Raw genomic sequence first — 26,471 nt, 5'->3', positions numbered from 1 at the left:
GTGTTGATTAGGAGGATTTTAGCTTACCTTATTGATAGCCAAAGCCGCAACACTAGCTACACCCAGGGTGTTAAACATCAAGGATCCTATTATGGTACCCAGACCCATATCTGAATTTGTCAGCAAGGTACTGATGGTATTTGTAAAGAACTCCGGCATGGAGGTGGCGGTGGCCATAAATGTGGCTGCTGCAACATCTTTGGAAAGATTAAGATCTTCGCAAATACATTCCACGGTTGGCAGGAAATAATCATTACAGATAATGGCTAGCAGTATGAAAAAGTAGACTGCTCCAAAAACATGAAGAACTACCCATCCTTGGCGTAGTTGTTCCTCTGTAAAAAAAAATCAATCGAAAAAGTTGGAATTGTACTCGATTAGTATATCTAATGTTCTAAGGCGGTGATGGGCACACTCACACATTTGCACATTATTCATAAGCCCGCAAATGAATGCGCAATAATGTATGTAAGTGTGCCCATTGCTACTGTAAAGTGTCCTCCTATTTTTTCCATGTGAATGAAAATGCTTACATTATTTTAAAATATTTCATAAGTTACCTGTAAAATATTCCGGAAAGTCGTCCAGCGGAGATGTTTCTGGTTCGTCTGGACATACAGTTCGGCTAACTCCATTCAAAGCCACAAAATCCTCAAAACTTTGTAAAAATGTTTCAAAATTGTTTTGTGTGTGTTTTGTAAGAGATCCATTGCTTTCTGAAAATATAGAAAAACGAACTTCTTTATATGTTGTAGCAATTAATTTGTGCGTTCAAGTGTGTGTGTGTGTGTGCGTGTGTTTAAAAATATCCCACTCCCCTCGATTATAGAGATGTAAAGGAATAATTTTATTACGTCCTTATTGCGGATGTTATCTTGTTAACGAAACGTACGACTTTTCTCTGTGACATATCGAAAATGATTGATGGAATTTATTAATGGATATTTGTGCTTGTTATTTTATAAATCATTAGGATAGGGAAATTGGAACAAATTGATCGATTTGCTTTTCCAAGTTAATAGAATGTTTTGATGTTTTCATCTATGGCTATGGTAGGAGACCAAAACTCGAGCAAAACCTGCCGAATGAACATATTTGTGTGGGAGTAAGAAGTGAGCGAGTATGTAGGGTAGAACTGTTAGAATATAGGAAAAACAAATATAAATGTCTATGTTTAAGGATAAAATGAGAAGCTTGGCGTATCACTTAGAATTTGTCACTTCTTCTACTACTATTACTACTAAATTTCCCATGAACATTCCACGAAGGAACAGGGGATTTGTCATTTTTACATCTCCAAAAGTCACTATGGCCAATTGCCTCTACTACCGGGGTTTGAGTTAAGAGCGGACCTACCTTAACCGGACCTATGGCTCAAATGTAGAAGCCATACGTTTCAATTGTGTCCGTTAAATACCTTAACAACTTCTAGAAAATATCTGTTTGATTAACAGAATATTTTAAGTCGATTAACCAATGTTTTGTCACTGTAAATGGGGCAAATGGTTCGGATTTACTTGCTTATCCAAAGGAAATTTAAAAGTGTCTAGAATAAACAAGTAAGAGCGTGCTAAGTTCGGCCGGGCCGAATCTTATATACCCTCCACCATAAATCACATTTGTCGAGCTCATTGCGCGGTATCTCTTTCTAGGCAAACAAAGAATAATTGAAAAAAAATTGTTATGCTATTAGAGATATATCAAGTTATAGTCCGATTCGGACCATAAGTAAATTAAATGTTGAAGAACGTAGTCGAAGTCATTGGGTAACATTTCAGTCCATTCGGATAAGAATTGCGCCTTGTAGGGGCTCAAGAAGCATATTCGGGAGATCGATTTATATGGGAGCTATAGATCGATTAAGACCATATTGACAGGTATGTTGATGGACGTTGTAAAAAATTTCAGCCAAATCGGATAAGAATTGCGCTCTCTAGAGGCTTAGAAGTCAAGATCTAAGATCGGTTTATATGGCAGCTATATCAGGTTATTGACCGATTTGATCCATATTTGGCGCAGTTGTTGGAAGTCATAACAAAATACTTCATGCTAAATTTCATCCAAATCGGATAAGAACTGCGCCCTCCAATGTTTCAAGAAGTCAAGATACAAGATCGGTTTATATGGCAGCTATATCAGGCTATAGACCGATTTCAACCATACTTAGCACAGTTATTGGAAGTCATAACAGAACACTTCATGTAAAATTTCAAATGTGTTTTGCGTCCTCTATAGGCCCGAGAAGTCAAGACCCAAGATCGACAGCTATATCAAAACATGGACCGATTTGGCCCCTTTTACAATCCCAACCGACCTACGCTAATAAGAAGTATTTGCGCAAAATGTCAAGGGGCTAGCTTTGCACATTTTGGGTATAGCTGCCACACAGACCGATTTGCCCTATTATGGTCTAAAGCATGTAGCAGCCGCATTTATTGTCAGATTTAACTGAAATTTAGAACTATGAGTTGCATAAAGCTCCAAGATATCGAATCCGAATATGGTTCATATTTAGATATAGCTACCACTTCACCGATCAACCGATTGAGGGTCTTAAGTCCTCAACAGGCGCATTTATCGGCCGATTTTGCTGAAATTAAGAACAATGAGTTGGAATTAAGAACAATGAGTCGGAGCCCACCGTTGCACAGAGGTTAGCACGTCCGCCTATAACGCTGAACGCCTGGGTTCGAATCCTGGCGAGAATTTTTCAGTGGTAGTTTTCCCCTCCTAATGCTGGCGACATTTGTGAGGTACTATGCCATGTAAAACTTCTCTACAAAAAGGTGTCGCACTACGACGCGCCGTTCGGAATCGACTATGAAAAGAAAGTCCCTTATCATTGAGCTTAAAACTTAAATCGGACTGCACTCATTGATTTGTGGGAAGTTTGCCTCTGTCCCTTAGTGGAATATTCAGGGGCAAAATTTGCAAAAAAATTGGCATTTCAGTTGGACTAGGACCCTTGTTGTCCGAACTTGTATAGATAAGGCATCTCAACACTTGAACCAAATTCCAGATCGGTCCATATTTGGATATTACTATGAACATGGAGTTAAAAAATAGGATAAACAAGTAAAAGCGTGCTAAGTTCGGCCGGGCTGAATCTTATATAACCCCCACCATTGTTCGCATTTATTTGCCAAGCTAGTGGAGCCATTTCAGGTTATGGACCCATTCGGACCATACTTGCTTTGAATGTTGGAGACCACAGTAGAAGTCATTGTGCAAAATATCAACCAAATTGAATAAGAATTACACCCTCTATAGGCTCAAGAAATATAATCGGAAGATCATTTTATATGGGAGCTATATCCGATTATGAACAGATTTCGACCATACTTAACCAAATTGGATAATAATTGTGCTCTCCAGAGGCTCAAGAAGTCAGGATCCAAGATCGATTTATATGGCAGCTATATCAAGTTATGAACTGATTTTGATCGTACTTAGCACAGTTGTTGGAAGTCGAAACTAAAGACTTCATGACGAATTTTAGCTAAATCCGATAAGAATTGCGCCGTCTAGAGGCTCAAGAAGTCAGGATCCAAGATCGGTTTATATGACAGCTATATGAAAACGTGGACCGATATGACCCATATACAATCCCAACTGACCCACACTGATAGGAAGTATTTGTGCACATTCAAGAGCCTAGCTTTACTCCTTGGAAAGTTAGAGTGCTTTTCACAGACAGAGGTCAAACGGACGGACAGGGCTAGATCGACTTCAAATGTGATGACGACCAAGAATAGATATACTTAATGAGGTCTTAGACCAATATTTTGAAATGTTTCAAACGGAATAGCGAAGTTAGTATAGCCCCATCCTATGGTGGAGGGTATAAAAATATATCCATGGTGGTGGGTATCCAAAGTTCGGCGTGGCCAAATTTAAGGCGTTTTTAATTGTTTTTTGGTTAACCTCTTTGCTTAAAAGTTTCATGGTCTGTTTCTGTTACATTTTAATGTCTTGAATCGGAGAATTCCTAAGACGACATCACCCAAAAATGTGTATTTACGCACAAAGTTCAGCAACTTATTCTAATAATAAAACCTAACTTTAGAAAAAAAATCTTAGTTTTAAAAGTGTTTAATATTAAAAAAAAAATTAAATTACCATTTGTTTTAATCGTTAATCGAACCAAGAACATAACGACGTCAAACACTTAGACGGGATTCTTTTATTTATTTTTGGCAAACATTTGTCCCCTGACAATTGTCTTGGATTAAAATATTTTTGCATAGAGAATGGCAAATTCCATATTTTCCAATTGTTCTTTCTCATTAGTTTGGCAATATTTCTCTACGTTTCAGTTCTACTTCCCGCAAAGACTCAAATTGAACTGTTGCCTGTTTTTTTCGAATAATGGTTAATTAATTTTTGTTTGTTATAGCCGAGTTTGCAACGGAATTTTTCTATTGCATTTTAAGGGTCGTAATTGCAAGTACTACTGAAGGTACCCAAGTCCTAAGTATTTGTTGTCAATTTTCTAAGTAAATTTTGTTAAAATGACAATTAGAGTGTAAATTTCATTATCGCCATAAATTATATTAAATTGGGTACATAATAGGGGGGGAAATTATAAAAGTGCTAATTAATATCGAACGTCATTTAATATGGTCCTATGGGTAATAAAGCGTCCATTTGTGCATTGACTGATATCAGTTTGTGTGTTGATTACAAAAAATGTGCTAATTTTGTTGTAATAACAACATTAATTGGCTGTATTCATAAATAATTTCTTGGTGCAAAAACCCCCGACGTGCCGCAACGCTGTGGCTGTAAACTGGCAAAGTTTTGTTTTATACGCTGAGAGCTATGAGAGTTTTTCTTGACCAACTCTATGAGTGTTTGAACACGAAATGTGTTTCCTACTTTTCTTTATAAACACTTACTATTTTGTTTATAAAATTATACAAAAACAAAAAATAAATGAATGCTAATGTGTTGCCCATTTGATATTGACATTTACCCAAAGTATCAACAATGGATCACAGCAAAGCCGGCCGGCCTGTCGGCTGAAAAGTTTTTATGGGGAAGTATTGTAGTAACGTAATGCTACGTCACACAGTGGGAGAAAATCGAAAAAACAAGTAAAAATATCCCATTTGAGAACGGATAGAGATAACTCTTAAAAAAAAAGAAAAGAAAAAACTTTTTGCTTAGGTTCTGGGGATACATGGAGTAAAAAAAAAACATGTGCCCAAGTGGGGGTGCTGGGCTTTGGAATTTGAGAACTCGAGGGCTTTTTTTTAATTTTTAATAAATAATTGCCTATTTTGAAGTATATATAGCACCCGTTTAAGATGACATATCTTCTTCAAGTTTCACTTAAAAATCATCTACAATATGTCCTCTTTACAAACAAAAAAGAAAAGATTAAGGTATTAAAGCAAGTTTTTTCAATAAAGACTAATCAAGGAAAACACTTTTATTGGACAAAAAAGTCGGGCGGTGACGACTTTGTAATACCCTACACCTACCCTATTATCACAAAGTGTGAGCTTTATCTAATTCTGAACCACTTTTGATGGACCTCGGCGGATGTTTTGGGTTATTAAAATTCCCGTATCAAAGCCAATATGTTCAAGATGTAATAACTACGGTTGCAAAGGACAACAAATTACCCAAAACCTGACGAACATATATATGGCAGCTACATCTAAATCTAAATCGATTTTGACCAAACTTCTTAGATATGGTTGTTGCCATCGAGGAAAGCGTTGTGCACCGTTATGGCAGGATTCATCAATAAATGCGCTTGCAGTGGCTTTAGAAGTGAAAATCGGGCGATATACATATATGGCAGTTATATCTAAATCTGAACCAATTTCTATGGAATTCAGCTGTAATATTAAGAGTCATGAGAAAATCGTTCCTGCCAAATTTCATGAGAATCGGTTAACAAATGAGCACTTTATTGCAATATTTCTCAAAATCGGACGAACATATATATGGGAGCTATACCTAAATCTGATCCGATTTCGACCAAACTTAATAGATATTGTGAAAGTCGTCGAGAAAAGCGTTGTACAAAATTTTGGGAAGATTGGTCAACAAAGTGGCTCTAGGGCTGAAAATCGGGCGATATGAGAGCTATATATAAATCAGAACCGATTTATCGATTCTTCCTGCCAAATTTCGAGAGAATCGGTTAACAAATTCAAATTTAAGAGAGATATATTTATTCGTTCTTAAATGGCATATTTTTTTCTAATTTTTTTCGATTTTTCTCCACTGTGCGCCATAGATACATAAATAAAAATTTATAATAAATAATCGTTCGGACCACTAACGGTCCACCTTAGCTTTAACAATTTCAAATTTCAAAGAGTTATATTTATCCGTTCTCAAAAGCCATATTTTTTTATTCGTTTTTTCGATTTTCTCCCACTGTGCGTCATAGGTTCATAAATAAATATGTATAATAATCGTTTACTATTTTGTCATAGAGTATGGCCTTTTTGTTCTCTTACATATGGTGACAGTTATGCTCAAAGAAATATTTGTGTTATAAACCGAAGAATGTTGTATTGATCTTAAATACTAGTTGGTTTCAGCACAGTTAGCGCTTAAGGGAATATAAAAAACGTTTTTTGTTTCACTTTTTATAGTGTGTAATTTTCTCGAGTGTAAGTTATCGCAATGGTGTAAAGTTTTGTTTACTTTCAAGCTTTTGTTGTTGTTGTTTGAATTGTTAGCCGATGATATGAGAGTGCATGAATTTTACCCACTTCACATTAAATGTTTACTATAAGTTTGAGGCTAGGGACGGTATTGATAACGGTCACATAAAACATTGTGCCTACAATGAAAGAAGCAGTGCTCATGCGCACGAGTTACGTATAATCATACTACCCCTGATAAAATTGATAAGTTCTTGGAAACAATTAGCCAATAAAACGTGTACAATTATTGCACTGTAAGCATAAGTGAATTTGACATTCTTTAGTTTGACTTTATTTTATTTTTCCAGTTAAAACTGTCTGGAGCTGAGTATACAATTATTTACAAAAGTGTGTTAATCAAATTTCATTTAAAATAAACTTATGCTAACACTGCAATAATTAATTAACAAATAATACCTGTAGAATAAGTAAATTGAAAATGTAAAAGTCAGTCTTAGTTCCATCCTCTTAGTCGCAAGTCGACGAATAAATAAATAAAAGAAAGAAAAGAAAAAAATAAAAACAAAAAAAAAAAAAAACAATTGTTTTTTTTTTAATAAACATAATTAATCAGGTTATCTAATTGGCGCAGTCGGTAGGATCCTTTAGGAATTAAAAAGGATCCAGTGAAACGTACCTAAATTATAAATAATTAAATAAATTCTGCGAATCCTACGGGACCCTCCAGGATTATAAAATAAACATTAGTGCAGTGAATAATTAAAAAAAAAAAAAAAAATTGAACACCACTAAAATAAACAATAGTGCAGTGAATAATTCAAAAAATTGAACACCACTAAAATAAACAATAGTGCAGTGAATAATTCAAAAAATTGAACACCACTAAAATAAACAATAGTGCAGTGAACATTTAAGTTAAGTGGACACCACTAGATAAAGGAAGTCAATCCTTTTTTTTTCTTTTAAAAGTGTATTCGCAAAGGCAAAAAGTCTTCGACAAACGAAGAAGAATGGAGGAACAAGCTCACATCGCATCCGTAAATGTGGCAGAAGAACTAGCCAGAAAGGATCAACAATTGGAACGGTTACGCCAAGCATATCTAGAATTGCAACAGCAAACACAAGAACTACAACAACAACAGCGTAACCCGGTGTTATATGATACACAATCAAATAATGCAAAAGACAACATTTTAAAAACGATAAATCATCTACCCATTTTCACCGGCACCGGAGAAGTAACGGTGAACAGCTTTTTTAGTAGCACTGAGTACTTGCTGTCAACTATACAAGATGAAAATATTAAGAAAGAGGCCATAAGAACAATATTCTATAAAATAATCCAGGGACAAGCTAAAGACGTCATAATAAACATACCCACACCGGACAACTGGCAATTAATCAAGGAGACTTTAAAACTAAGGTATAGACCGAACGTGGAACCACACAATATATATAGGATGATAGCCAACTTAAAAGTAAATTCGGTAAGTGAATTAATAATAGAGTTGCAGAATCTAAAATATAAGGCAGATGAGTTAATAGTTTATTACCGAAATGACCACTATATTGACTTATCAAACGTGGACAGTCTTTTAGTAAATACAGTTAAGGAAATGACACAAGGTACACTGTTAGACAAAATTTACGAAGAAAGAAACATTAATGATATATTAAAAATATTGACAAGAAGGAGATTTGAAGACACATGCATTAGGCCAGGATATAGGAAGTTTAGGACTAAAGACGACGTAACATTTAGACAAAATCGGTCGCAAAATAGGAATAATTTTAATCCGCAGATTAACAGTAATAACCAGGGATATAATCAACGGAATTGGTTAGGACAAAATAATTTTAGGTCGGATATTAGACAAGAACGAAATAATAATGATAATAATAAAACCTATAATAATAATAATAACGATAACTATAATAGGAATAGAAACTTTAATCATTCAGGACAGTATAGAGTCCAACAAAATAACAGTTATAATAATAACTATAATAATAGGAATCAAAATGGAAATTTTAATCATTCAGGACAGTATAGAGTCCAACAAAGTAACTATAATAATATGTCGGGAAATTTCAGAAGGTTTCAGCAACAGGTAGGAAACCCTAGGCCAAATTTCAGCCAAAATCGCTTGAATCAACCTAGGCAAGACCAGCAGGAACCTATGGAAATAGACAATATAGAAGTAGATAATTATCGAGTAGTAGGAAACTCTGAACCAAATTTACATCAGGATAACGGACAAGACCAAAGACAAAATAATTTTTTTCGGAAACAACCTCCGATTGTTTACCTACCATAACCATTACGATTAATAAAAGGAAATATAAAGCTTTGATTGATACAGGCGCAAACTTAAGCCTGATTGACAGTAAGGTAAAAGATTTTGAACGAGTTTTACTAAAACAACCTATAGAATTTAGCACCATAACTAGGAAGGACATAATTAAATTTGAAGTTATAACTGACGCACCTATGGAATTTAACTTACCAAATTATACAAAAATTAAGTGGAAAATGCAAGAGTTAAAAGGAAGAAAGTACAATTTTATTATAGGAGTTGATTTACTAAACCATTTTAACACGATGATAAATTTAATAGACGGACACATAACATTTAATAACGAGATTACAAAATTTTTAATTAATCCATATAGGGATTTGGAAATATGTTCATTGGAAAAACTGGAAGTTGACTTGGACAGAATTCAGTTGAATCATTTAAATGCAGAGGAGCATTTAGAAGTTACGAGAATTTTAAGAAGATTCGACAAAATATTTTTTAAAGAAGGGGACCAATTGACAAGTACAATGACAATAAAACATGAAATAAGAACGACAACAAATGAACAGATAAATTCCAAATTATACAGATATCCGCCACAACATGAAGAAGAAGTACGACGACAGATCAGGGAAATGGAGGAACAGGGCATAATTAGGAAAAGTTGTTCAAGATATTCAAGCCCATTAATAGTAGTACCCAAGAAAATAGATAATTCTGGAGAGCGTAAATATAGATTAGTGGTAGATTATAGGAAGCTTAATGAAGTGACGATCGATGATAAATATCCACTACCGAACATAGATTCAATTTTAGATAAACTAGGACGAGCACAATATTTTACTACCTTGGATCTAGCCAAGGGATACCATCAAATTCTAATAAGAGAACAGGACAGAGAGAAAACAGCTTTTGTGACACCTCACGGATTATATGAATTCATAAGAATGCCGTTTGGGTTAAAAAATGCCCCAGCGACATTCCAACGATTAATGAATGAAACACTAAGAGATTTCATTAATAAAACATGTGTAGTTTATCTGGACGATATACTTATTTTTAGTACTTCTCTTAAGGAACACGTTAAAGCCATAACGGACATTTTCACGGTATTGGAACGGGCAAATTTAAAAATACAAATCGACAAATGTAATTTCATGAAAAGAGAGACGGAATTTTTGGGACATATTCTGACAAAGGAAGGACTAAAACCAAACCCCAATAAAATTAAGGTTATTCAAGAATTAGATTTACCTAAAACAGAAAAACAAATCAAAAGTTTCCTGGGATTAACGGGATATTATAGAAAATTTGTGAGAGATTATGCTAAAGTCGCACAGCCAATAACAAAATACTTAAAGAAAGGTGTAAAAATAAATTTAAGGGACCCTACATACATAGAAGCTTTTGAAAAATTAAAATCTTTAATTAGCTCTCATCCAATTTTAAGATACCCAAATTATGAAAGACAATTTACATTAACTACAGATGCGTCGAATTACGCAATTGGTGCTGTCCTGTCACAGGAGGGACATCCAATTTGTTTTGCATCAAGAACGCTTAACAATCACGAAAGAAATTATTCGGCAACGGACAAAGAATTTCTAGCAATATTATGGAGCGTTAATTATTTGAGACCATACCTCTATGGTCGAAAATTTAAAATACTTACGGATCACCAACCCATCAGATTTTTACACACAAAATATAGAGGGAAAGACATGTCACCCAGGCACCAGCGATGGTTTTTGAAATTAGGAGAATACGATTTTAATATAGAATACATAAAAGGCAAGGAAAACAAGGTGGCAGATTTTCTAAGTAGAATTGAGAAAGATAATGAAGATGATACCATTTCAGATAAGGTACAAAATTCGGAGAATAATTCAGAATTGAGAATAATAAATAATATTGAGGATGATGATGATGTATCAATGATTACAATTCATTCAGCTGATGAAAATTTACAAGATCATTTCTTTATAAAAGAAGAAATAGTGAATAAGTACAGGACACAGATTATACTTACAAATGATAAAGTTCAGGAAATAAAACATTTACATAATAAAAGGATAATTTTCATAGCGGAAAGTGATTTTCACGAAATGGGGGAAATATTTAGAAAGTATATTACCAAAGGAAAAATAGGTATATTTTCGGAAGTATCGGAGAGAAGCTATAATACTGTTCAGGAAAAACTAATAGAAATGTACTCTAATGAGAAACAAGTGGAATTTATTAAATGCACTATCAGGGCTCAAGATATAGAAACAGAAGTGGAGGCGGTGAAACAGATATCATTATATCATGTAAAAGAAAGTATGCACTCGGGCATACAGGAAACCTATAACCAAATAAAAAATAAAATTTATTACCCAAGATTAATGGAACTAATTCAATTAGTTATAAATCAATGTGAAGTTTGTCAGGAGATAAAATATGATAGAAATCCAATTAAATTGAAATTCTCATACACAGAAACACCGTCGACGAAAAACGAAATAATACATATTGACACATATGTGATTAAAAGATTTCATTTTTTGACAATAATTGATAAATTTTCTAAATTCGGTGCAGCGTATCCATTGAATGATAGAAATCATTTAACAATAATGGAGCAATTAGATGATCATTTTACAAAGGTAGGGAAGCCAAGGAAAATAATAGCCGATAATGAATTTAAAGCCACTAGACTAAAGGAATTCTTAGACAATGAAAATATAGAATTGCATCTGACCAAACCTAATAGTCACACGGGAAACGCCGACATAGAACGATTTCACAACACAATTGCGGAAAAGTTTAGGATAATGTATAAAGCAAATAAGGAAATACCGGTGAAACAATTAATTCAGAGATCAATTAGAAATTACAACGAACGATATCACTCAACTATTAAATGTACTCCTAAAGAGGTTCAACAAGGAAAAATGGATGAAAATAAAGTTAGAAAGTATTTAGAGGACAGTAAAAGAAAAATAATAGATAAAATAAATAACTCTAGAGAAGATTATAAGGAAAATAGAAAAGAAGGGTTTATAAAAAATTATAAGGCCGTCCGACATAAGGAACAACCGAAATATAAAAAGACAAAACTGGAGCGAATACATCCGTGCAATATTAAAAGACCTTTGAAATTTGCAGATTTGGACAACACTGATGATACTAATATGGATACCACAGACTAGAGGGATAATTACTACAAAATTTCTGACAGAACAAAGAGGATATATGGACATTTGCATGGGAAATCAGAAAATTGTTAATGAATCGGACATAATTTTACATATAATCAATCTTCACGAAATTGAAACAATTTTAGATGACATAACAGATAACATTATTCTAATGAAAACCGAAAACAAAGAATTACTTGAGTTAGAACTATTAGATGCCAGAAATAAATTAATGACGTTGATACCCAAACAAAATAGAAAAAGACGTGGACTAATTAACGGTATAGGAAGTATGACCAAATGGTTATTTGGGACGATGGACGATGAAGACAGACGGAACATACAAGAACATCTTCTTAATATTAATGAAATTAAGGAAAATAATAATCAACAGATTGTAATTAATGATTATTTCAATATAACTTTAAGTCATTTAAAGATGGTAATTAAGAATGATAGAAAGAAAATAGAACAAGAATTAAACTCTATAAACAAATTTTTAGAGGAAGAAAATAATAAAAGTTTATACTTAGAACAATTGACTAATATACAATTAATTAAGAATAAGATAGAGCATTTGCAAGACAATGTAATTTCTGCAAAATACGGGATTGTACACCCAAGTATTTTAACAAGTAGAGAAATAAGAAAATATGAAATAGATTATAACAAACTTAAATATATTCAGTTTGGAACAACATTTCTTAACAACTCTTATCTTGTGTTTGGAATAAAAATACCTAAACAATTTATAACAGTAAAATTAAGATTTATTGTACCAATACCAGATAATGAAAATAATGAAATAGAATCTAATATGGAAAGATTTTTTGAATTTCAAAATAAAACTTATAAATTTGAAGAGAATAAACATTTAAAAGATTTAAAGTTAAGTCATCATTGTTTAATAAAGAATAATTGTCAATTGATAAAAAATAAAGACTTTGAAATTATACAGTTAGATATAGACACAATTATAATTAAAAATGCAATAAACACGACTGTAAATCAAACTTGTAACTTTGAAAAAATTTTGTTAAATGGAAATTATTTAATTAATTTTAATAATTGTTCAGTTAGGATAAAAGATTATTATTTTTCAAATATTGCAGAAATTACAAAAGAAAGACAAATAATTGAAAATACAAACAAAACTCAAAATTTTAAACATAAGATATCGTTCGAACAAATTGAAAAAGAACATCAATACAATGTAAGAAATATCGGAAAATTAAAATACCACACTAAAATAACATATGTATGTAATATTTCTATAGTAATTGTAATAATTATTTTAATTTTCATAATCATAACAAAACATAAATATATAACTGTAAAATTAAATAAAAGAATTCAGGAGAATTCTAGTCTAAAGGGGGGAGTAGTTACGTATAATCATACTACCCCTGATAAAATTGATAAGTTCTTGGAAACAATTAGCCAATAAAACGTGTACAATTATTGCACTGTAAGCATAAGTGAATTTGACATTCTTTAGTTTGACTTTATTTTATTTTTCCAGTTAAAACTGTCTGGAGCTGAGTATACAATTATTTACAAAAGTGTGTTAATCAAATTTCATTTAAAATAAACTTATGCTAACACTGCAATAATTAATTAACAAATAATACCTGTAGAATAAGTAAATTGAAAATGTAAAAGTCAGTCTTAGTTCCATCCTCTTAGTCGCAAGTCGACGAATAAATAAATAAAAGAAAGAAAAAAAAAAACAATTGTTTTTTTTTAATAAACATAATTAATCAGGTTATCTAATTCACGTGACAATTGTATGAATATACATATTTCAATTTTAGATTTTTAACTTGGTCAGAATATAAAGTACCCTGCCAGTAGAGTAGTCCGGGTAGCATTTAATGAGAATTCTGTGAATTATATTGACAGACGTTATGTACTTAATTTTAATTTTAAAACCATTAATAGTTTCCATAATTTTATTTATAATCAATTCCACGAATTATTGGGAAGCTCGTTATATCTAAAGTCATCATTTTATAAAACACAAATGATTTATATACAAAGAAATTCTTACTAGTTGCTAGGTTTTATAATTAGAACAATTTCTTGGTGATAATAGTCTTAGTGCATGTATAATTTTAATCAAAAATAAACTGATAAGAATGTCAAATTGGTTAGCATTTGGGCTAAAGACCCTTATGGGTCGAGTAATTTTTCTCCAGTCATTCAGATCGCCTCGAAAGAGAGACGGACACCAAATTTATTTATTTGTTTGAATTTCAGTAATACTAAGCGAATCAATAGTGCAAATCGGTTTAAAATTGTAATAATTAGGCCCAAATAGTTGAAAATCGGGCGTTATCGGACCGATTTTCATCAAAAATGTATAGAACTCGACCTTTGGATAAAGAAGTGGTATGTGGAAAAGTTCGTCTAATTGGCTAATAAGCAGACGGCACAGAAAGGATATGCGGACATGGCTAAGGCGGATCAAGAAACATTTCTGAGCCGAACAGTAAATTTTTTCACAGCCACAGTACTGTCGCAAGAAACAGTTTATTTTATGACCATGAATGTCATATATATGAGAACTTTGTTCACGAATTTTATGCTTGCACCTCAGTTCCTTAACTGGATCCCTTAGAAAGTACTTTGGACATTGTGCCGGTACGGTTTATCGCTATCCGTTCGCCATAATATTTTGTAGTTTGATTATTGCGTTTCCCTACTTTCGAAACACAATTTTCCTTTAATTTCTTGAGCCTCACCAGCCAGAATTTGCCCGAACTAATGATGATGACGAACTATTACACGATCAGACATGTCATAATTCAAAAATAATTTCAAAAATTGTAACACTGAAAGTTGTACACATCGTGTGATACGTACGAACAATCTAATATGACAAATGGATTTTGGAATAAATATGCAACTTTTTCGAGTTTTTATTTCATTGAACATACATGTAGACACATGTCTATAGAAGATAGTACAATACATATGAAAATACATGCCTATTAGAGCTCGCTCTATTCGTGCATAAAACAAGTCTTATGAATACAAAAAGTGACATCTCATATTACATGTCTGATTGATCAATAGCAGCTCAACCATTTTGGCCTTTACAGTGATAGGAAGGATGTGTGACTGAAATGACAATCGACTTGTCTACAAATCCAGGAATGCCATGGAAAAATATGACATGGAAAAATTAAGCAAAAACTTCTCCATTATTGAAGTTTAAGCATTCCAACTATTTTGGTTCTAATAAATTCAAATATTTGTTGGCAATCAAATTAACAAAACTGACCTGCATAATTAAAAAAACACTTTCTGTTTGATACATTTTACATTTCACGAACTAGCGTCGTGCAATAGTGAATTAAAAACTCTTATCGAATATCATAAAACTTATATCTTATAAAATTGACACATTTTATATCAATTACCTTAGGTAATGACTGATGCACAATGATTCCCTGGCCATTTGTCTCTCAGGTGGGGGTAATTAATTTTATAATTCCCTCATAATATGCGATTGTAATGTCAAGTGTATTATGTTCATAGAACATTGTGTTGATTCGCTTTAATTTTAGTGTTTTATTACTCCTTTATATGGCCTATTTGAAAATAACAATTAACTTATCAAAGGCAATTTCTTTGAACGAGTAAAATAAAAAGAAATCACCCTAACCAACTGCCGGAAAAAGGAAACAAGAACTGCTTCAAGTACTTGTCGTTTAGTAAACATTTTGAGATCGTTTCAGAAGAATTGATGATTGATGGCTGTGGAATGTATATAATCTGATGTGGGAATACGAGTATCATTGGGTGAAAGGTATTCCCATTATTTATGAAATTTATGTTTGGCAAAGGTGAGTGTGAATAGTTCGTTAAAACTATTTATGCATGATCGATTATCTGATATAAGTGATTCCCTAGTGTTTTACATTAACTGTAAGGCGTTAGTAAATAAAACTCAGATGTCAATTGCCAGTTATAGTATCACTCATGATGATTAGATTTTGCTATGTTTGCTATATGTAGCTCAAACATATATGTATCGCCTAATTTGCAGTTTTAAGGATCCAGTAACTGTTTCAGATTTAGGTATATAAAGCATCAATGTACTGTGTGTTTGTGGAACTGTGTTCAACAAAATAGATTAAGTTTATTTATAAGATAACAAGTAAAAACGTGCTAAGTTCTGCCGGGCCAAATTTTTGAAACCCACCACCATAGATTCTGCGTAAAATTGACACAAAATTATTTGAAAGGCATAATTTTACTCTACGTTCCAAATTTCTGACAAACCAGGCAAAAATGAAAGCTTCTAGGAACCGCACAAGAATAATCGAGAGATCGGTTTATATGGGTGCTACATCAGGTTAACGACCGATGTGGACCGTACTTGACACAGTTTTTAGAAGTCGCAACAGAACACCACGTGCAAAATTTTAGCCAAATCAGAAAAAAAAATTATGGCTTCCAGGAGATCCAGACGTGAAATCGAAAGATCGGTTTATGTGGGAGTTGTGTCAGGTTATAGACCGAATTCAACTGTACCTGCAACAGTTGTTGGAAATCGTAACAGAAGACTACAGCAAAATTTTAGCCAAACCGGCTTCAAAAATTGCGGCTTCCAGGGGCTCAAGATGTGAAATCGGGAGAACAGGTTATATGGGAGCCATACCAGATTATTGACCGATTTCAACCGTTATTGACTGATTCAACCGCACGGTTATTTGACGTCGTAACAAAACACTATATGCTAAATTTTAGCCCAATCGAATTACAATTGTATCTTGTGGGGCTAAATATGTCAAATCGGGAGATCGGTTTAAGATTCAAGTGACTAGCTTTATGCGTTCTAGCGGTCGATCGTGATTTAGACAGGCGACGAACGGACATGGCAAGATAGATTAAAAATCCGATCAAGAATATATATGGGGTCGCAGATCAATATTTCGAGGTGTTGCAAACGGAATGACTAGGTAAGTACGATTATACCCCCATCCTATGGTGGTGGGTATAAAATTTCTTTTAATAATGAATTTGGTTATTAAATTGAATTTTACGCTTGCTATTCGTATTAATTGAAACCCTTGGAAGAGCAAGGAAGGGCTTTCGCTCAAATTGCCCATGAGTTTCCATCTTGAAATAATATATTATTATATATATTTTTACACCGTGTGCAATTAACATATTTTATTAAATTAATAGACGGAAAAATCGGTCATATTGGGTCAAGATTGAATATGGCTCTCAGACAAACCTATTTCCCAATTTGATCAATTAATTTCATAATTAACGACCTTAAAATGGAGCCATACTAAACTAGTCATTCTGTTTGAAATATCTCAAAATGAGGATCGGGCATACTGTTCGATATCCCCTTGACATTCTAAGTCTGTCTACCAATGTCCGTCCGTCTATCGAAATTGTGATAGGCTTCGAGTGCACAAAGATATCCACTTGAAATTTTTCACAAATACTTTTTATTTATATGATTTTGATAGGTCCATCAAAATATACCCGCATTAAAAGCCATGCTCCGTATTGATTCTTAGGCGCCTAATCCACTCCTCCATTTAAAATCGAAATAAAAAATCAACTTAAGAGTTTTTTGCTAAAACTTGCAACAATTGTGCCAAGTATGGTTCAAATCGGTTCATAACCTGATAAAGCTCCTGTATAAACCGATCTCTGTCCGATTAGGCTGCAATTTTTAACATAGATTTGGTTTCGTCTTCCAAGATTCACGCCAAGTAAGATCTAAATCGGTTCATAACTTAATGTAGCTTCCATAAAAACCGATCGCCCGAATTGACTTCAGCTTCCTGATTTTTTATGACTTCTAAAAGCCATGCCAAGTATGGTCCATATAGGTACATAACTTTATATAGCTGCTCTTCCATTTAATCTCTCTTCCAATTTAATTCTTCCATATTAATATCCTCCACCATAGGATGGGGGTATACTAGTTTCGTCATTCCGTTTGTAACACCACGCAGTATGCGTCTAAGGTCCAATAAAGTCTATAGATTCTTGATCGTCATGACATTTTAAGTTGATCCATGTCCGCCCGTTTGTCGAAACACGCTAACTTTCGAAGAAGTAAAGCTAAACGCTTGAAATTTTGTACAAATATTTGCTATTAGTGTAGGTCGGTTGGGATTATAAATGGGCCATGTTTTGATATAGCTGCCATATAAACCGATCTTGGGTCTTGACTACTAGAGCCTCTCGGGGTGCAATTCTTATCCGATTTGACTGAAATTTTGCACGTGATTTTTTAGTATCACTTCCAATAACTGTGTAACCAAGAATGGTTTAAATCGGTTCATAGACTGATATTGCTGCCGTATCAACCGATCGCCCGATTAGATTTCTTGAGCTTCTAGAGGGCGCAATTCTTAATCGATTTGCCTGAAATTTTGCACATATTGTTGAGGAACGAGGAATCCAACAACTTTACCCAGTATGGTCTAAATCATTCCATAACCTGATATAGCCGCCATATAAACCGATCTCCCGATTACACTTGTTGAGCTTATAGAGGGCGCAATTCTTATCTTATTTGGTTGAAGTTATGCACATGTCGTTTTGGTATGACTTCCAACAACTGTGCCAAGTATAGCTAAATCGGTTGATAACCTAATATATCTGTCATATAAACCGATCTCCCAATTTGAGTCTCTGAGCCACTGGAGGGCGGAATTTTTACTCGATTTGCTTGAAATTTTTCTATGACTTCTAACAGCCATTAACATATATAAATTGAAAAAGTCATTCAAATAACTTGACAAATGCGATCCATGGTGGAGGGTGTATAAGATTCGGCCCGGCCGAACTTAGCACGCTTTTACTTGTTTTGCATAATATTTGGATGACGTTTTAATAAAGCACACACCCGCGCACAGCGAATATCCAAGTAAACTAGCATTTTTTTTTTTTTGGCATATGATAAACAAGTTATAACAACACATTAAAGCCTTAATGATTATTGCGATTAAGTCATTGGTTTTTAAGTCTCTGAGACCATAAACAAACATAAAGTCATTGTAATTCTTTGAACAAATGCCAAAAGAATACAAAAAGTGTACCGACCGATTTTCACACCAGACAATAAGAGGATGAATAACCAAAATTAGAGCTAGATCTAATTCTATTTTCAAGTTGATTCATTTCCATTCCATTTACCTATAATGTACCACCATCTATTCCAAGATAAATCCATAATACAGAGATTGCTGTAGGCTGGCTGTTTGTTTGTTTACAACTGAAGAATTTTTCACGTTGGTATATTGCGAAGTATCCAAGGTTTTATGTATAAATTACTTTTCGTTTTCATTAAATTCACTCTCGCCAAGCACATGGGTGTTATTATGTATTGAATTTATATTTTAGAATTTATTGTTGACCACTGTATTACGCTGGTGACAATTCAATTATTATGCTACGTTTAGTATTCTTTTTTTAAAAGGCCACTGTTATTAGTAAATTATACAAACACTACGTTTCGCGCCAAGACGTAAAAATAGTTCCCAGCACCTTGTAGACGTTGGAGGTTCTAGCGATCTCAACTCTGTGGTTAGACCAATCAACCGTCAATGATTGTACAATGAAACGAAGCTATTAGAAGAAACGTTTATAACTTCAGGCCGGTTAATTTGGTATCGTTACAAGTATTTATGTATGAAAAGAAAAAAAAAATCACGTAAATACTTCAGGTTTTAATTTGATTTTCCTCTCTCCTTAAACGCGGGCTACTAAGTGTGCATATTTCAATTCGTTTCATTTAATTTACTCGATACAATTTGATTGACTAACTGTTGTACAGTGAGCAGAGAGGAAGGCAAAGAGGCAGTATATCGCACCGAACGTTCCGATAGATATTGTTATTCTTATTGACTGTTAAACATTTGGAGTGTAAATAAACCATTTTGTCAATTTTATTGCTAGTTTTATACGTCTGCTTTAGACCGAAGCCAAAATTTAGACTTAACTTTGTGCAAAGTCAAAAACACGCTGGCAAAAAGTGTGCGCTCGCGCGAGAAAAATCCCACTAAGAAAGAAAAACAATTGAACATTGTCTCATAGTATCTTCTTAGAGAAGTACCGAGTTTATTTAATTGTTTACTATAAAAAAAACGAAACAAAAAGAAGAAATAAACATTTTAATACGTAAAAATGAAATACATAAGCTAGCTCTTTCTTAGCTAATTTACACCATGGACGTTGGGTAGAGCATTAACGAAACAAGGAATTATTTCTGCATATAACAAACTACTCCTTTTTTTTGTCAAAATTAAATTTTTATAAAATTTTTGTTAAAATTTCAATGTGGCCTAAGCACAAAAAGCACTTGCAGTGACATTCAAAGAATATTCCATTGCCCAACAAAAAGAGTTTGGCAATGTTGATGTGTTTGTTGTATGCGAATAGTGAAAATTAAGGCTTTCTTCTTTTTTACTGAGCTAAAGAGAGTAAGAGGACTCATTAAGCCCTGTTTCAAAACAAAAGCGCGCTCTACGTCGTAGTCAATAGTCGTTGGGTATGTAGCACCTTAATCAATTTGAAGATACATAGCGTATCAGAAATCGCGCTCCACCATGACAGTTAAAGTATTTTAAAAACAGCGAACACTTGCCTAACTTTTATAAGTTTTTTACTGTGCTATTCTTTGAATAGATAGCATTGAATATGAATCTAGAGCATGTTCGAAAGATCATGAAAACATTTTATTTCTATAAAATAGTTGTCATGAATGTATTTCTAAAAAAATTCTAAGAAAATTTTGTCATAAACTTATTTTCATAGAATGTTTTATTGAAATTTTATTTCTATAGAAAATGCATCAAATTTTATTTCATATCTTCGAATTGATTATATCCTAAGGCAGTGGATTTTAAATGATCAAGGGAATGTTACAAAGAGAGAGAGAGAGAGAGGGAGAGAGATATTGTTCAAATGAGTTCTGAAGGAACCGTTCCAACAATTCGATTTACTGTAAGAAAAAATGGAGAATTTAGAGAAAAACAACTCCGAATCGAACAAATTCTTATTTCCAATTTTTGTTGTACATTCTAGTTATATTGCTATTCCTCTTCAAAGATTTATTTCTGAAAATAGTTTTGTTCAAAAGTTATTTCCAGACAAATTTATTTTTTTTTTAATTTACTGGGATCGCAATTTCTGGTTCGTCCAAACTTTCATCAACGAAATTTGTCAAATGAATTATGAAGCGTTCATACCCCCAACTAGTGAGTACGGTATAAAGCACACTTCAGAGTATTTTTATAGGAAATGTTGTCTAATTTAATTTCTCTAGTAATTTTCGTCAATTAGAATTATTTGTCAAAATTAAATTTTTTTATTCTAGTAGTTTTTGTTTAACTTATATTTTTAAAGAAAAAATTGCAATGCAAATTTTGCCCATGAACATTCCACTAAGAAACATGGACAAACTTCTCACCTATCAATGAGTGCAGTCCGATTCAAATTTAAGCTCGAGGATAAGGGGCCTCCTTTTTATAGCCGAGTCCGAACGTCGTGCCGCAGAGCGACACCACTATGGAGAGAAGTTTTACATGGCATATTACCTCACAAATGTTGCAAGCATTAGGAGGGGAAAACCACCGCTGAAAATTTTTTCTGATGGTCTCGCCAGTATTCGAACCCAGGTGTTCAGCGTCATAGGCGGACATGCTAACCTGTGCGCTACGGTGGCCTCCAAAAAGAATGAAAAAATTAAACACAAAAATTTATATAACTGATTTTTTGATTGTTCACATTTTTTTGTTTTCCAATAAATTCACTCCTGGAAACAGTGTAGTAAATACAAAATGTACTTATTTTTCAGCAACAGAAGAAATATGTCATAGTTTTAAGGGGATTTTATTTTTGAAACCTTTTTATATGGGCTATAAACTAAGTACGGATTAATAGGACGAACATAAAATTGCTTTAATAACATTAAGATGGGTATCGTTTAATGAAGCTATTTCTAAACTTTTACTAAAACTATGAGATCATATAGAATTTTGACTAGTAGACAAGTATAACATTGTGCCAAATACTATAATATAAAAGCTTAACACGCAAAAAAATCTGAGTTCCTTTTTTAAGCACATTTACTGCAATGATACATCAATGGTTACGAAGTCGAACTTTTACATTGCTTTTCCCGATTTGGTTTAAATTCTCAACCGTTTTTTCAGAGTAAATATATAAATATGAAAATACGTTTGTTATTATTCAATTGTTTAAATTAGAAATTTAAGTTTTTACCATAAATGTTTTCAAATAAGAAAAAGAAAATACACGTATTTAGCTCTAGGATCATAAAATTCCGTAATACGTATGTATATATATATATATATATATATATATATATATATATATATATATATATATATATATATATATATATATATATATATATATATATATATATATATATATATATATATATATATATATATATATATATATATATATATATATATATATATATATATATATATATATATATATATATATATATATTTGTCCATAAGCAGGTTAAGTGCGAAGATGGTTTAGATGGTTATATATATATATATATATATATATATATATATATATATATATATACAGGGTGGCTGATGAATATTGCTACAATGATGAATATTGCTACATTTTTTTTTCGGTGTATGGAATACATTTTTCTTTTATTCATGTTAAATTAAATTATTAAATTAATTATTAAATTATTATTAATTAAATTAATTAATTAATTAATTAAATTAATTATTAAATTATTATTATTAAATAGAAAAAAAGTTATTACATTTTTTTTTTGGTAGCGGCTTTCATCAGCCACCCTGTATATATATATATATATATATATATATATATATATATATATATATATATATATATATATATATATATATATATATATATATCCATCTAAACCATCTTCGCACTTAACCTGCTTATGGACAAAAAAGAATCTGTGCAAAGTTTCAGCTCAATATCTGTAGCTTGATTTCAACAGACAGACGGACATACATGGTAAGATCGTCTTAGATTTTTGCGGTGATTAAGAATATACATACTTTATAGGATCGGAAATGGATATTTCGATGTGTTGCAAACGAAAAAACAAAATGTATATACCCCCATCCTTTGGTGGTGGGTATACAAATCTGAAGTAATTGCGTTGTGTTAATAAAACAAAGTTAATTTTCCCACAATTTTGTAGGTGTTTATAAGTCAATTAACTAATTACAACAATAACCTGTGAATGGTATAAATAACCTGTGAATGGTATAAATTTATTTGCTAGCACGCATTTATTGGTTGCATTTTATGCGTCAAGTTTATTTTTGGACAAAATGCTGCTAGCTACAATAAAAATTATAACCTAAAGATTACCAGAAAATGTTTTAGTGTTGAAACACTCAAGTTCCTTATTGTTTTTAAAGATGGGGTTGCGGTTTGTGTAGCTTAAGAAGGAAGGAAGAGAATTTTTTGCTGCAAACAATGTTACTTTATTGGGAATCGTTTGATATGCACTGTGGTCGGAAAAAGTGGTCAAAAATACATAAAAACTGCAATTTTTTCTCAATTTTGACGAAATTTTAAATAATTACTTGTACTATGCATAACGATGTCCGAAACGAATATGGTCCTAATCCGACTATATTTCGATATAGCTAACATATAGAACCATCTGCCGATTTTGAGTCTTAAGCCCATAATTGCCGAATTTTTACCACATTTCGCTAAAATGTGGAACGGTGAGTTGCAGTAGACTCAACAATACTTGAGTCGAAGATGGTTCATATCGGATCATGTTTAGATATAGCTCCTATATAAACCGATTTGACCTTATGAGTCCCAGGAGGGCACAATTATTATACAATTTGGCTGCCTTTTTGTGTTTTTTATGAACACTAACATAAATGGGAAGTATGATCTAAAACGGCCTAAAAATCAATATAGTTCCCATGTAAACCAATCTGCGGATTAAACTTCTTAAATGGTTTAGCATTCAAACCACCCCAAAACAGAAGTTTTTACCGACCATGGCAAGCTCAAGTACATAAAAGGTATTAGAGAGTGAAAGGAAGCATGGCGGATTCAGCTAGTATCGCATAAATAAAACAATGCCACATAACCAATACAACGGACACAATCGAAAACTTACAGAAAGGCATAAAAGTACCTTTAGTCTTCGTTGGTCATAACTTCCGAAGGTTGCAAAAAGTTGCAACTATTGACATTGGTGTCAAATATCAATGGACAGTTCAAGGGGGAACATAACAAAAACCTTACTTGTAGCTGAATTATGCTGGCTAGATAGCATTACAAAACATACAAATTTAATACGATGTTGACTTAACCCACGTCTGTAACCAAGTAATAACATCTTCACTCTTTTGTTGCTAATCTTCAAGCGTACCGTTAGAATGAATAAATTATATGTACACTTTTGAGATGCCCAAGCTCTTAGGAGTTAATGTTTACATATTTGGTACCAAACATTAGGTTGACAGTTTTTGAATTTTGGCCAATGGCAGCGACCACTGTAGCATGGAGGCTATGTTTTGTAGAATAGTCAACCTTTGTGCACGTTACTTTGTCTTAGAAATCGGTTAAAAAATATGCATTTTGTGCCACAAAAAGTCAACACGAAGATTGGTTAATGTCTTAAAATAGGCCAATGTAAATCATCTGCGAGAAAGGATATCAATTGATCTATCCCACGTAAATTAATCATTTTTTTATTTGACTTGTTGAGTTTGCATCTAATTTGGTCAGCTATTTGGTGCGTGTGACTGGAGCTGGCAAACTATCGATCGCAACATTCGATATTTTCGATATTTCTTATAATAAATATCGATAGTAAAGGGTGATTTTTTTGAGGTTAGGATTTTCATGCATTAGTATTTGACAGATCACGTGGGATTTCAGACATGGTGTCAAAGAGAAAGATGCTCAGTATGCTTTGACATTTCATCATGAATAGACTTACTAACGAGCAACGCTTGCAAATCATTGAATTTTATTACCAAAATCAGTGTTCGGTTCGGAATGTGTTCAAATTTTGACAAATTTTGTTCAGCGATGAGGCTCATTTCTGGTTGAATGGCTACGTAAATAAGCAAAATTGCCGCATTTGGAGTGAAGAGCAACCAGAAGCCGTTCAAGAACTGCCCATGCATCCCGAAAAATGCACTGTTTGGTGTGGTTTGTACGCTGGTGGAATCATTGGACCGTATTTTTTCAAAGATGCTGTTGGACGCAACGTTACCGTGAATGAACACATTTCGAACCGAACACTGATTTTGGTAATAAAATTCAATGATTTGCAAGCGTTGCTCGTTAGTAAGTCTATTCATGATGAAATGTCAAAGCAGACTGAGCATCTTTCTCTTTGACACCATGTCTGAAATCCCACGTGATCTGTCAAATACTAATGCATGAAAATCCTAACCTCAAAAAAATCACCCTTTATGTAGAAACAAAACCAAAAATTCGATTTATGTAGAAACAAAATCAATGCAATACCCTATGAAATATCAGTTGGAAATCATGAGAAATATCATTGTAAAAAATTTTAGCTCAATCGGATAAAAATTGCGCCATCTATAGGCGCAATGTATCTTAAAAATACATTTAGTGTCGGATTGCTTATTTTTGTTTCCATACTTTGCTGCTGGCGCACACCTTCATCCAACCGAATCGCCCTTTCATACAAGGCCTATTGGGTTCCGTCTCGGAGTCTTCCTCTTCTCTTTGCATAAAGTTAGGGGAATTTCCCGTCTCCACCAATACGCTTGGGTTAATTGATGTGAACGATAGTTCCTCAGATAAGTATTCAGCAACCACTGCTGAGTGGTCCTCTTATTCGCCAACCTCAAAGCCTCTTTACAACTTGTTGAATCAGTAATATGCAACTCCTTCGGACATGTTGAGATCTGTGAGACAGAAAGAGTTGTGTATGAAATACTTCATGTCTTTGATTGCCATCCCATCTAGCAATCTTCAAGTCTCTTCCTGCTTGTCCCACTAACTTTGCGTCACTGAAAATAAGAGGTTTTTGTTCGCTCTTATGTCAAAACCAGCTGATTTCATAAAGGAAAAACAGATGTTTGAGTGACTAAAAAATTTTGCAAAAAAAAACTTTCCTTTTAACTTGTTCCATGGTAGAAAAATAAGGGCGTTTTTATTTAAATATTCTTCAAACAGAAAAAAGTGTGTCCTAAGTATAACGAATTTTAACTAAAATTAAACATTCAACATTTTACCTTTTTTCTTGATATTAAGAATTTATTTTATCTTGAATTGTAGTATAATGGTTCCTTACTACATTTTTGATGTAGAAGATA

At 33.0% G+C, this 26,471-nt stretch overlaps 1 protein-coding gene across 3 annotated transcripts in view; it reads right to left on the bottom strand.

Moving 5' to 3' along the window:
• LOC106091476 (sodium/potassium/calcium exchanger 4) overlaps positions 1-26,471 on the bottom strand; it is a 40,266-nt gene that overhangs the window by 6,460 nt on the left and 7,335 nt on the right. Inside the window, exons 1-3 of one of the 3 annotated variants that reach the window (XM_013258013.2) lie at positions 19,291-19,992; positions 561-716; positions 28-335 (exon numbers count right to left, since the gene is read on the bottom strand). In XM_013258013.2, coding sequence (XP_013113467.1) covers positions 28-335; positions 561-716; positions 19,291-19,327 — 501 coding nt within the window. In that variant the 5' untranslated portion in view covers positions 19,328-19,992. Of the gene's footprint in view, positions 1-27; positions 336-560; positions 717-4,119; positions 4,333-19,290; positions 19,993-26,471 lie in introns of those variants that run through there. The other 2 variants (XM_013258015.2, XM_013258011.2) reach the window with 2 other exon arrangements.

Source organism: Stomoxys calcitrans, chromosome 4 (assembly GCF_963082655.1).
Source record: "Stomoxys calcitrans chromosome 4, idStoCalc2.1, whole genome shotgun sequence".
Classification (NCBI taxonomy): Eukaryota; Metazoa; Arthropoda; class Insecta; order Diptera; family Muscidae; genus Stomoxys; species Stomoxys calcitrans.
Note: the sequence above shows the minus strand (reverse complement) of the source record. Positions and strands in the feature narration are given on the sequence as shown.